Source organism: Temnothorax curvispinosus, unplaced genomic scaffold (assembly GCF_003070985.1).
Source record: "Temnothorax curvispinosus isolate PA1 unplaced genomic scaffold, ASM307098v1 QBEX01002449.1, whole genome shotgun sequence".
NCBI classification, from domain to species: domain Eukaryota; kingdom Metazoa; phylum Arthropoda; class Insecta; order Hymenoptera; family Formicidae; genus Temnothorax; species Temnothorax curvispinosus.
In genome coordinates, this window is record NW_020212229.1 from 83,736 (window position 1) to 96,109 (window position 12,374).

General features: G+C 41.4%; 1 protein-coding gene across 9 annotated transcripts in view; it reads right to left on the minus strand.

Annotated features, from left to right (window-relative positions):
• LOC112451652 (rho GTPase-activating protein 21) overlaps positions 1 to 12,374 on the minus strand; it is a 32,923-nt gene that overhangs the window by 2,049 nt on the left and 18,500 nt on the right. For 5 of the 9 annotated variants that reach the window (XM_025011413.1, XM_025011414.1, XM_025011412.1 and 2 more), the window contains 13 exons: positions 11,714 to 11,822; positions 11,533 to 11,616; positions 11,220 to 11,444; positions 10,503 to 11,039; positions 10,057 to 10,437; positions 9,828 to 9,966; positions 9,404 to 9,528; positions 8,513 to 9,310; positions 8,143 to 8,281; positions 7,427 to 7,487; positions 4,848 to 5,158; positions 3,046 to 3,296; positions 7 to 2,705 (listed from right to left, as the gene is read on the minus strand). In XM_025011413.1, coding sequence (XP_024867181.1) covers positions 1,725 to 2,705; positions 3,046 to 3,296; positions 4,848 to 5,158; positions 7,427 to 7,487; positions 8,143 to 8,281; positions 8,513 to 9,310; positions 9,404 to 9,528; positions 9,828 to 9,966; positions 10,057 to 10,437; positions 10,503 to 11,039; positions 11,220 to 11,444; positions 11,533 to 11,616; positions 11,714 to 11,822 — 4,141 coding nt within the window. In that variant the 3' untranslated portion in view covers positions 7 to 1,724. Of the gene's footprint in view, positions 1 to 6; positions 2,706 to 3,045; positions 3,297 to 4,847; positions 5,159 to 7,426; positions 7,488 to 8,142; positions 8,282 to 8,512; positions 9,311 to 9,403; positions 9,529 to 9,827; positions 9,967 to 10,056; positions 10,438 to 10,502; positions 11,040 to 11,219; positions 11,445 to 11,532; positions 11,617 to 11,713; positions 11,823 to 12,374 lie in introns of those variants that run through there. The other 4 variants (XR_003040397.1, XM_025011416.1, XM_025011417.1 and 1 more) reach the window with 4 other exon arrangements.

Here is a 12,374-nt window from a genome sequence, read left to right on the forward strand (position 1 = left end):
GCGTAACGTATGGTCAATGTAATTTTATTTATAGAATTGCGGTAGAAAGAGCAAACATATGGAGCCAGTTTGTTAGAGAAGGCGAAGTTGCGACGTGCAGAAGATGCAACTGCGAAATAAAACATCGCAATGATACAACAAAGTTAAAGCAACACTTATCGCTTTTTCTACTTGATTAATCAAAGCTGTCGTATATATACAGATCTGCAAGCTGTGACCTGCCGCCAGCTCAGTGAGAGACAGCAATTTGAATTTAAATAGCGAAAGAAGTAAAAGAAAACTCGGAGATATGGAACATGTTCACAATAAAAGATAACAAAGCGACGTGCAAAACGTGCAATACAACAATTAAACATTTCAAAGATATTGGAAATCTAAAAAGTCATTGCTCGCGAGAATCGCTTGAACAGAAAAAAATATGCCAAAGCAAAAAGATCAACCTGATAATGAAAGTTCCTCAGAAAGCAATTATATTGAGGAACTGAGTGACATCGCAACCGAAGAAGAGGCATATAGTGATATCGTAGAATCGGAAAGTGAAGAGGAAGGGGCAGCACATTCGTCGACGCAAAAAAACTAAATTGGCGAGACGTTTTTTGTATGGCACCAACTATTTCAAATGGTCCGTTATACCGCCGACGGAAAAAGAGAAGAGAAGAATACAAACAGAAGCAGACGAAGAATCGAATTATGAACCTGAAGTGTTGGGCGATACGAAGGATAAGGATACTCCAATAGAAGTATGGTCTCTTCTTTTTACTAATGAAATGCTAGATACAATAATAAGTTATACTAACACTGAGATTGCAAGAAGACAAAAAAGTTGTAAAACATTATCACCCGAAACTCATCTCGAGGAAATAAAAGCATTTATAGGAATTTTATACTTGTGGGGAGAAAACTGGGCTCCGTCTTTCGCAAAGAGACGTTAAGCCGTTGGTCCAAAGGGTTAAAGTGAGAGGAGAAGGATAGTATTGGTAGTAGATTGCGAGCCCTGCGGGGATATGCAATAAATTACGAATGTACAAAAAAATGTCACAATCACAATTCACACAAGTAAGATAATGTATATATATATATATATATATATATATTTATATTATCTATATATTTATATATATAAAATTGACACAATGCAAATACCACATGCAATATATAATCACTAAATAACTTTCTTACATTTCTTCAATGCAACTTGCAATTAGCTCTAATTCCGCTGTCTGCAGATCAATAAACCGTCATCTTTTTCTTTAGAGTCTAATTGCTTCTGGTTCGTTAATTCAGAACAATTCTCGATCGTTGTAACGATCTCGCGTTATAAATTTAACTCGATTAAAGACTGAAACATTATCAGTGCAGAGACAGAGGTACCTTCTCCTTTATCTAATTCATTCTAGCCGTCGTAAACAAATTTTCGATATTATCGTTTGACAACGATAAACGATTCATAGAGTGATAGCTCTTTGGCACACTGGCGATTAATGAATAATGTCAGCGTTTCCGGCGGAACGAACTTAGATGTGGATGCGATCTAATTATTTTTTATATAAGATATATATAAAATAAGATATATATCTGGTATACAGATTGGTTTATATATAATATAAACCGGTAAAAGTATTAAAAATGATGGCAGGTAGGTATAGATATGACAGCAGCATTGTGTGCATGTATTATTTGGTGGTGAATATAGAAATGTGTCGGAGTAACTTATTCGTAGCGTATTATACGTGACTCTCGAGGGGCACCTTGAAAACCTTGGACGCGAGACTCGCGTCCGGCAATGACTGCGGCCGAGCAGCGTTGGTTACGTTAAAGACGACGTTGCTAGGCCCGCGAAAGCTTACCTCGATCAGAAAGCTTGTGTCGGCCATGCCAACTCGATTGGTGCTGAGATCGGGCGAGCTGGTTCTGAGCTGGCTCTTTTTCGGTCTATAGTCGCTCCTGATGACCCTTTCGGCCTCCGACTGCAGTTTGTTATCGAGCCAGTGCACCTTGTCGAAGTCCTTGGTGCTGCCGACTGTGTGCCTTCGTTTGATTGACCGTTCCGACATTCCGTTCTTCCGCTTTAACTTCGTGGCGCTTTCCTTTCGCACCGATTGCCGCCGTTTGCTGATATTGCACTCGGTCTTCTCGGTCTTCGTCAATGATTCCGAGCGTTTCAGCTTGCTGCCCGGCGACTCCGATCGGTCGCCGGAATGTTTGTTCAAGCTCTCGGATCGTTTGAGCGGCGACAGCCTCTCAGTCGAATGCTTATTTAAGCTCTCCGATCTCTTCAGTCGCGAGGTGGTGTTCTCGCATGTCCTCTTGTTCAGAGACTCCGACCGTTTCAGGCGGGACCTCGCCTGAGAATTCGTCAGGCTCTCAAATTTTTTCAGCTTGTTGGAGTAACTGGAGTCTCCGGTCTCGTAATAATGGTGGCTCCTACTGTTGTCCTCCACCTTTGCACTTACATCATTATTCTCCGATTTACTTTCCTGAAGCTCCTTCTCACTTGATAATTCGTATCGTTTCGGGTTTCCCGCGCGCAGACAATCATCCCCTTCATCCACATCTTTCTGTCCCTCGTTCTCCGTCGCATTATTTGTCATAGGCTTCGTTTCCAGCCTCTGCTTGTCGTTCGCGCCACGGTCGTTGTTCGGCGTGATGGACTCCGAAGGGATATTGTCGGCTACCGTTGAATCGGTGTCCTTCTCGGGAGCGTCCTGCGGTAAACGAAACGGAAAACTATAATAATAATGTCCGTTGGAATAATTCAAGGGTCACATTAACTATTTTTATCTATTACGTTTTGATTTGCATGATTTAAAATATGCGATACTATCTGACGTTAAACGAAATATGCGGTGCCATCTGACTTATGTTACACCTTAGAAATAACGATCGCGTATTTACGTGTATATCGTCGCATTCTTTTGGAGTTGCGTTTTCGCTTTCGCTAGAATGTAGATGAAAGTTCGTATAGACTTGAGATAATCGTTTCATTTCATTGCTCTGACGACGTTGATGGCTTCAGGAACTTGACAACGCGCGATATCGACTTACATCCTTCGGGCGAGCGAGGTGACTCTTGTCGAGCGATTTGTGAAGACTCGGGTCGCGATAGGCTTCCGTAGACGGATACTTGGTTCTCGGGGACGCACTCGGCTTCTGCTTCTGCTCCTGCTGCTCCGTGATGTCGTTCTTGTTGCAGGATGCTGATTCTGGAGGAGGCTGCGCTTGATTCGACGACTGATTGATGAGAGACCTCCACTTGCGATCGAACGTGGTTGTAAGGGTCGTTAGAAGGTCGCTACCTGTAACAGGAGATCCGTGTTAATCGCGCGGGATACACGAAGATCGACGCAAAAAAAAAACACTCAAAGCACCGGTTACTTGGTCGGTTATTGTAACGAACATAATTGTGACACGATCGCTAAACGAGGTGAATATATGCCAGTAAGTGTATATGCGCTTTGTTCGTCGCGCAACTGGTGAATTCTTGCGTGAGTGCATTCCTGCAAAACAAAATCGCTGCGAAAGAAAAACTGCAATAGAAATAATATGAATAATAAACAATGGCAGCATCGAAACATCGTCGACATCGAGTAAACGCAATTGTCACAAAAAAAACTGATTAATAAGTTATCATCTTCAATCTCTCATCACCATCCACGTTATCAGTTGGTTATCGTTATTAATAAAATTATCGTTGTTTCGACAGCTGTATACATTGCAACAGTAACATAATTAGCATCATCAACTTTCCTTTTTCTCGTGCTGAAGCATGAAAAAGATGAAGAAAACGCTACGTCCTTGGGCGCGCGATTGAGAAAACGGGATGAGAAAGATACGTAGTTAGACGTATGTTTGTAAATGTTTGCAGATAATTCAACTTTCATAAAGAACATCGTCTGGCAGCGGAGATTAAAAAGAAGAAAAAAGGAGACATAAGAAAAAAAGAATAGGCGAAGGATATGCGAAGTATATAAAAATATCTGAAAAACAATACATGAACAATATTGCTGAAAATCATACACTTAAAAATATACCTAACAAAAAAGTGCTAAAAAAAAGAAAAAAAAATACTGAAACAATACCAGTAAAAAAAAAACAGAAGCGGTATCCGTTAAAATCGCCAAGTGATTCATTGTCGCTTCTCAAAGCGAAAAACGACATATCTTTGCGCAAATATCTTTCATTTTAGATAACGTGTTACGTAACAAGTTTCGCAATTAGTGGCGCCGCACATGTTATAGAGTCCATTCATGATCATACGCTGAAACATCCGAGCAGCACAAACGGCGAAAATAAAATAGCACGGGAAAATATTGCGGGTTTCGTCGAGCGCACTCCTGCTCCGCCAGCGGGGACAAGACAGTTCCTGTCTAGCGGGGTGAAATAAAATAGAAAAAAAAAATAACAATGCATTCTGCAGCGTTATTGCGCACGTGAAAGCCAGTATGAGTCATTATGAGACTCGCTCACATTTCCCTCGACGACAAGTCGCGTGTGAATATTAACGGAGTTTACAGTACCTAAGTTTACCACGTTGATGACAGTCGGCGAGAGATGAGAGACGCGGACGAGATGCGGAGATGCGTAAACGCGAGAGAAATGGATGAGATGCGGACGTGTGACACGGACGATACAATAGACGGTTAGTCGTAGGAAAGTATTATACAAACAACGGTATATATGTTTATGTATGTGTGTAAACGCGTGCTTAGTAGGGTGTGTAAACTGAAAGATAGTGTGTGTCAAAGCCATTCGGGTGAGCCAGCTGTCAGCTCGTCGGACATCTCGGATGCTGGATGCGGCTGGGTTTTCCAGACCACTCTTGGTCTGGCAGCGGACCTGGAATTTACCTCGGAGGAATCGGTTTAGAGCCTTGGCGGTGGCGGGCTCGTTGTTCGCCGATGATGCGGTAGTTGCTGCAGACGCGACAGCAGTTGCCAGCGATGATGCTGCTGCTGCTGCGGCTGCTGTTGTTGCTCCTGCTGCTGCTGCTGCTGCTGGCACCGACACGGGCACGGGCATTGGCATTGGGACCGCTGTGACCGGCACTGGCATTGACATTGGCGACTGGGTCGGTGTCTTCGCGGCGGTGCCACCGGGACTTGCGGTACCGTATAGGTGGGACGATATGTACCACCAAAAGCCCGCGCTTGCTGTGTGCCTACACGTGGTATTCAACCATTCGTTTCGTCATTCGCATCGTCATACAATTCGTGGCGGCCGGCGCGGCAGAGCACAAATTCTCTTCCTCTCGTCTTCCTCCTTTGCGTCTGGACCCACCGTCTATGTTTCTATGGCTTTTTCTATCCGAGCTGTTTATATTCTTATCCGAGGTGTATTCCTCTCGAGCCGAGATTTGGCATCGCGATCGATTGTCGCGCGGGAGATCCAATGCTCCAGAAAAAAAAAAGGAAATAAACGTTTTGCACGACGGAGAGGCCGGGAACTTGGGACACTGAACTTGGCGAAAAGAAAAAATAAATAAAAAGAGAGAGAGGCGCAGAGATCAAGAAGAGCGAAGAGAATCGAATTTTAAGCGTCCTTTCTCAGCCGCGATTGAGTATCGACGGATTTATTTCCTTGTCCCTTTTGCAGCCCATGGATCTTCGAAGGAATACGCCGTTTCGGGCCAACATATAATCGTATTCTTTTCGGGCGTGTCTGATCGCAAAGACGTAGACTGAGGCGGGCAGACAATCAGTTTATAACTAAGAGCACAATCAATCGGCACAGGCAAGTCGTTAACGATAGAATAGAACAGGCAGACGAGCAGTAAGATAAGTGTGATATTCGGAAATGCGCACGTGTGTGTGACGAAGAAGGTGCGAGACTAGGATTACTTTCGCTAACAATCAGAGCAGCCGCCCCATCGAAATACCGTTTGCGTGGTCACGCGTGAGAAAATGCCTTCAAATTCATCGTTAAGAAATTACTCGTGACGAGACGTAAAGTGTGACTCTTCTAAGAAGATTTCATCATCATTGTGAGAGCAAGCAATGATCGAAGAATCATTCGAAGCGCTTACGATCCTCGAAGGACATGCATGCGACGAGAATAAACTATTTGTCCGACAATTTGCATAGTCAGCGTCAAAGAGGCTTGGATACTTTCTTTTTTAATTATTTTCGCAACGTATCCGGTACCCAACAGGAGATTTTTGTTTCTCTTATTGGATATCAGGTACGAAAGTTATTAAAAAAAAAATGTCTCGAACCTTTCAACGCTGATTACACATATATATGATGGCTACGGTCAACGTGTAGCCCAGTCAATAGAGACATTTAAATGGAATTAATTTTCTACAAGTTTGGTTATTACCACTTTCACTCTAAAGTTGAAAATAAGCGAGATTTTTATCAAAATCACCCTTCTAATCAAAATGGCGGCTAACGCTCCAGGATTAGAATCCCGAAAATCCGGTTTTAGACTACCCATGACCCTCCAAAACAATAAAAAAAAAAATCGTTTCCCGGAATTAATTTCATTTCAACGGCTTTTTCGGGCTCTATTGACTGGGCTAGTGACGCTACAAATGCTTCGAAGCATTCCTCTTCTCTTTTCTTTCAATGAAGAAAGAAGGAGAAGAAGAACGCTCCAAAACATTTGTAGCGTCACGTTGACCGTAGCCTATGTATGGAGAAACCATCGAAGATCGCAGAAGCAGCCAATCGTGTGACGTAAATCTGTTTTATGTCACACGTGCATGGAAAGTGGCCCATTACGCACGCGACGCGTGCGTGATAGACCACTTTCCACGCACTTGCAACATAAAATAGGGTGTGTAACACGTGTGTTAAGTTGAAAATTGGACGTGCGGGTGATCGCACTCGCCTCCGGTTCGTGCGTTCACTCCGCACGTCCAATTTCCATCTTACAGCACTTGTTACACAAATAACTATTTCTCAACGCCGAAAGCCAAAGAGTGGCATGCAGCACATGACAACATCGTACAAATAGAGGATCGGCCAAAAGGCGCGATGTGTAAGAGAGTAAGAGCCACTTCGACCAAATCCGATTAACTTAATCGGTCGATTAAACTAATCGGAAATGATCGAAATGACCCTAACTCTAGAACAATATATGTATAGGTATATATCGTATTTCGTCTTCTTTCTTTAATTCATCATCCTCTTTGTGGCTGACCCTCCTTGCGCTTGGTCGCGAAAATACGAGATGATATATTTTTGTAAAATTAAATGTTTTCATTACAAGAAGCCTCGTGTGTCGTGGTAAAGACGTGTTCGTACTAAAGAATATGCGAAACAAGTTGCTACGTTCTGAACTGTGTTCGCGCGATGATGAATGGCGCAAACGTAAGAAAGTCGAAAGGTTTCCGCACAATGACGGTGATAACTTTGTAACATACACTTTATAATCGTATAAGTAAATCGAAAAAAATCGCTTGAAGCAAATAAGAAGAGGAATGTACCTAGAAAGCTTTTTGTTAATAGTGAGTATCTTCTGTGTCCACTGCAGAAAACAAGATCCTGCTACACTCACCGATCGTCAGAAGCGATATTATACAGAGAAAAAAGATATAAAAAGAGAATATGAATAGAGATAGATATATAATAACGGGATAGAGAGTACGCGTCCTAATTATGCACGTGAATTTGAGAAACAAGAGTCGAATATATATCCACGGAGAAACGAAATGAGACAAACAAGATAGAGTACACTCAATACATGTACATACAGTGAATACGTTACTATACTGAAAGACGCAACTTTAATTCTCGCGTAACGTTTTTTTAAAAATCGATATATACGAATGGATATAAGATGTTGCAGAAATAGCAACGAAATTGTCTTTCTGGTCGTGTATCGCTAATCGCTACTCTTCACGCATCTTGCGTAGCTCTATTTGTACATATAACATGTAATACACAACATATACAATATATAAACCTTTTATCGATCCCTTAAATTCCAATTATCAGCACCGTTTTTCATATATGTTATTCGCTAATTATTTATGGATATCCCTGCTGAATAGCGAGCAAGAAAACATAGATACAGTTTCACGTATCTATTGCAATATGACTCTGAGATATATTGACAGCACGAAAGATTTGTTTCGATATCTAGTGCATATGAAGACTCAGAATAGCATCACGTGAAATTATAAAAGAATGCGATACTAACCATCATCCGAGCCATCACCGGGAACGCCTCGTTGCTGCTGTGATGGTGACGGAGAGGACTGCGAGAGATTGTGAACCTCGTGCAAGGAATCCAGACTTCCGTATCGAACTGGTGGCAAACAAATCGACTCCATCGACGGCTATAAACGCCAACGAATCCGTGTAAGTGAATTCGATTAGTCGAACAATAAATGTCGACGATAAAAAACATTTTTGTCAAATAGCAAGGTAATATGCAAGTAAATTCTTACAGGAAAAAGAAAGTTTACTACCATACTGACTTTGACGAATGTCAGAATAAAAAAAGAATTGGCTTACATCTTTACCATGCCACGACCGCTCAAGCATAAATGTAATTGTTATTAACTTACATCTTTATCCGTTTTAAATTTCTTAATGACGCCGTTATTCATCTTCTCCCCCAGTATGCTAGTCAGTTGATTAGTAGCTTGTGCTTTTTGGTGCATCATGGGCTGTTGTTGCACGGCTATTGATAGCGGTGGTCTCGTGGTCGAACGCGATCTGCCGTGTCTTTCGGACAAATCTATCAATGATTTATCGGCAAGTCTCTCGTTCAGACTAGACAGACGTTCCGACAAGAGGCTCGGCGACACCGTAGTATCAACTATACTGTCGAGCAGATCGTCATTCTCCATCTCTCGTTTCGCCAATTGCCACTCTATCTCGATCCTTCGTCTCTCCTCCTCCCTCTTCTCGGCTTCGAGCCTCTGTCGATGCTGGTCTCTCTGCAGCATCGCTTTCGTTTCTTCCTCAAATCTCCGTACTCTCTCCTGCGTGGTCGCACTTAAACCAGCGTACGTTAAAATAGCTATTTCGTCGTTACTTTGCTTCGTCTGGTTAGATGCGTTGCTGGACACAGTGGAGCCCGTTTCCGCTGAACTTAAACCAGTGTCGATCGATAATCTCGTGGAGTCTACAGATGGTGGCGCGGATTGAAATGCGTACTTGGTACGACTCGACGAACACGTTCCGTGTGATGAACCACTGTTATTACTGTCAACCGACAGGGAACGATCCGTAGAATGATTCGGTTGACTCTTGCTCTCATGCATCTGCACGATCTCACTGACGGAACACTGTCGTTCATTTAAAGCCATACTCTGTCGTCGAATCGTCTGCAAATTCTCCGATTCTTGTTTCAACTTGACCTAATTTATTAAATATTAAATTAATATATTAATATATTATAGATGAAATTGATAGATGAAAGAGTAGAGAGATAGATTACGATTAGTACCAACCTTATCGTTATCGTGTTCACTGTTATCGATTTCGTCCTGATTTTTTCGTCTTCTTTGTATCTTTTTATTAGCTGCGGATATGATTGAAGATACAATGTCTTTAGCAGATGCCATGTCGCGCATGCCTGTTTAATCACAGCAAAAAAATAGACGAGATAAATATATTGCTTTTATAGATAAAATATACAACACGATTCAACTGTTATTGTTCAAAGTGCTAGCAATGTCAGTGATAAAATAAAAATAGAATGGGATAAAATTTGCGTTTAAGATAAATACATGTAAGACAAGAAGTGTGAGAAAAAAGTGACTAGATATAAAATAATACATAAGAAAGAGTAGATGTGATATAATACATAAGAAATAATACATAATACAATAATATATAATACATAAGAAATAAGTAATAATAGAAATAATATACCTTCGATTTTCTGAATATTGTTTAACAGAAGACTATGATTGGATGCTGGTTCAACTTCGCAACTGTCGGTCGGAAGGCTTAAATTTACGCTTAATCTGCTCAAGTCGTCTAGATCGTCCTCTGAGAAGAACCAATCGACCTGAAACACATTGAACCGAAATACACATCGATATTTTATACTAGGATTTTATTAAGAAAACGGCGTTTTCCTATTTTAACAAAGACCTACATTGTTCAGCAGACTCTCGACTATCCTACATTGATGCGACATATCGGTGACCATGGTGACCATATTATCTCTTGAACCACTCGCCCGCACCAGTGTTGGCCCGAAAACGATGGCTAAATTCTTTGCCTCCATTTTGTTGATCTCACTGTGCTCCACTATCTTCTTTAGATGCTGCATTAAATATTTCAGTGTCTCAAAGTGATGTTCCGGAAGATCTCGTAATAATTTTCGTATCGTGATCATTCTCCTCTGCGGATCTTCTATCTTATCGGCGTCGATGAACATGGGATATAGATCCGCCGTGAGCAAAGAATCGGGAAGTTGACGGAAAAACGATTTCAGCAACGACGATATCACATTAACATCGCTCCATTTCGGATCCTGGAAAAAAATAAGTCTCAGAAAAATAATCACACCCATCTCGGAGGCTCTATCAGATAGGATACCTGGAAGTTGATGTTCTCGAATCCTCTGTTGACATTGTCCGTGAGCTGACCGATCGCAGCGGTGTTTCCTGGCACTCTATAGATTCCAACAACCTCAAGACCTCTTGCCTCGACGATACTCGTGCACATTTCGACGATCAGTGGCACGTACTCGGAAAACGAAGACGCTGGACAGATCTCGAGGGGCACTTTGAAAGTGGCCCCTTCTGGCGGTGATTGTGCCGTGGGGGAGGATGGCGCGCCGCCGGCTTGACCGTGCATCCTTCTGAACTGTTTCGCCATTCGTCCTTTCCAAGTCTTCGACTTGGGCGACGGTAAAGGTTCCACCATCTGATTACTCGGCTTGCGCGTCTTGTTCACTGGCGATTGACCTGTTGGGGATCGATTCCTAAACGATGTTAGTTTTTTGATGCCTTTATGACTCGGCAGAGGACTCAATCTTTGGACGTTGTTCGGAGGAACGCCGCTATTCGGAGTTGTGGGACCTGTCGGAGTTTGCGGAACGGCTTGCTGCTTCGACGTACAAGATATGGCGTCCTGCAAAGGAATATACTTTTATGAGAAATGTGGCAAGGAAGCTGAATTCAGAATCGTCAAAACGGGAACAGCAAAGGCCAATATACTGAATTTTCGTGATATTTCTGCATCTTTATCTATTTTTTTTGTTTTTAACTTAAATAACGATTTCGCAAAAAATATCCTATAATTAATGCTTACCGATGATCTTTCTGCAGCGGCGTGAGAATGAAGTGACCTTAACCAGAGGGCCATGGATGCCGCATCCTCGGTCTGTAAAAGCACCTCTGCCGTAGGATTTGCCACTCTCAATACGTGTTTCCGTTTCGTGTAATCTTCGGCAACGTCGACCACGGAGCACCTGACATCGACACTTTGTCCTGCATTTGTTTCGCTCTCGGTGCTCAACGAAGGACTTTGTAACGACTAAAATATTGCACCAACAAAATATTGTGCTCTTATGTATGACGGCTGCTGAACGATACATAAACAGTAATGTTTAAGCATTATTCACCTGACTATGACGATCCTTGTAAAAATAAATTATAGGACCACGAAGAACACCCCAAACTTGCTTCCAGGAACGATCGGTAGATCGCTGAAATATCATTAAATACAGTTAAAAAATATGTATTCAATGCATTCTAGCGCATCTAACAATAAATATAATTCTTTTGTTGAGCTTGTGATCTTACCTTGCCATCGAGCACTGTGAATTTGACATGGAGTGTTCCCTCCCGTTCTACTGGTTCAGTATCCTTCGCAGTTTCGTCGCAGCTGTTTGACGTTACAGCAATGCTGTTACTGAAAAAGAAACGAAGCCGTTTGAATCTGTTGCTTGCAAGCAAATGTACGTATCAATTTCTTTTTAAGTACAAAATGATGCAGTCGCGGATATCTTCGATTTCAGAAACAACGGAAGAAATTTTATCGTAGTATTGTTCACAACTACATTCTCTTTATATTCATTCTCATATTTTTTTTAAACTGAAAACGACACTGAAAACAGCGGTCACATCGATTTTCAGCTTATTAGTGTCATTCCGTTAATAACATTAAAAATAAACATTAGTAACATTAAACATATATAACATTAATTTGTTCATCTAAATGTCTCCCGAGTGAAACAAATTATTCGGAAAAAAATAAACTTTCGTCTACTGCCAATAGATTTAAATGAAAAAAAAATGCATTAAAGAGAATATTACTTATGGAGAAATAAATTCAAATCACATGAAATAAAATTAAATAAGCAACAAATTAAATAGCTCAAAAGAAATTAAATAAAAAGTAAACAAGCATAATAAATCAAGAAAGTTGATAATTTCTTAATAAAGATATAAACTGAATATATCA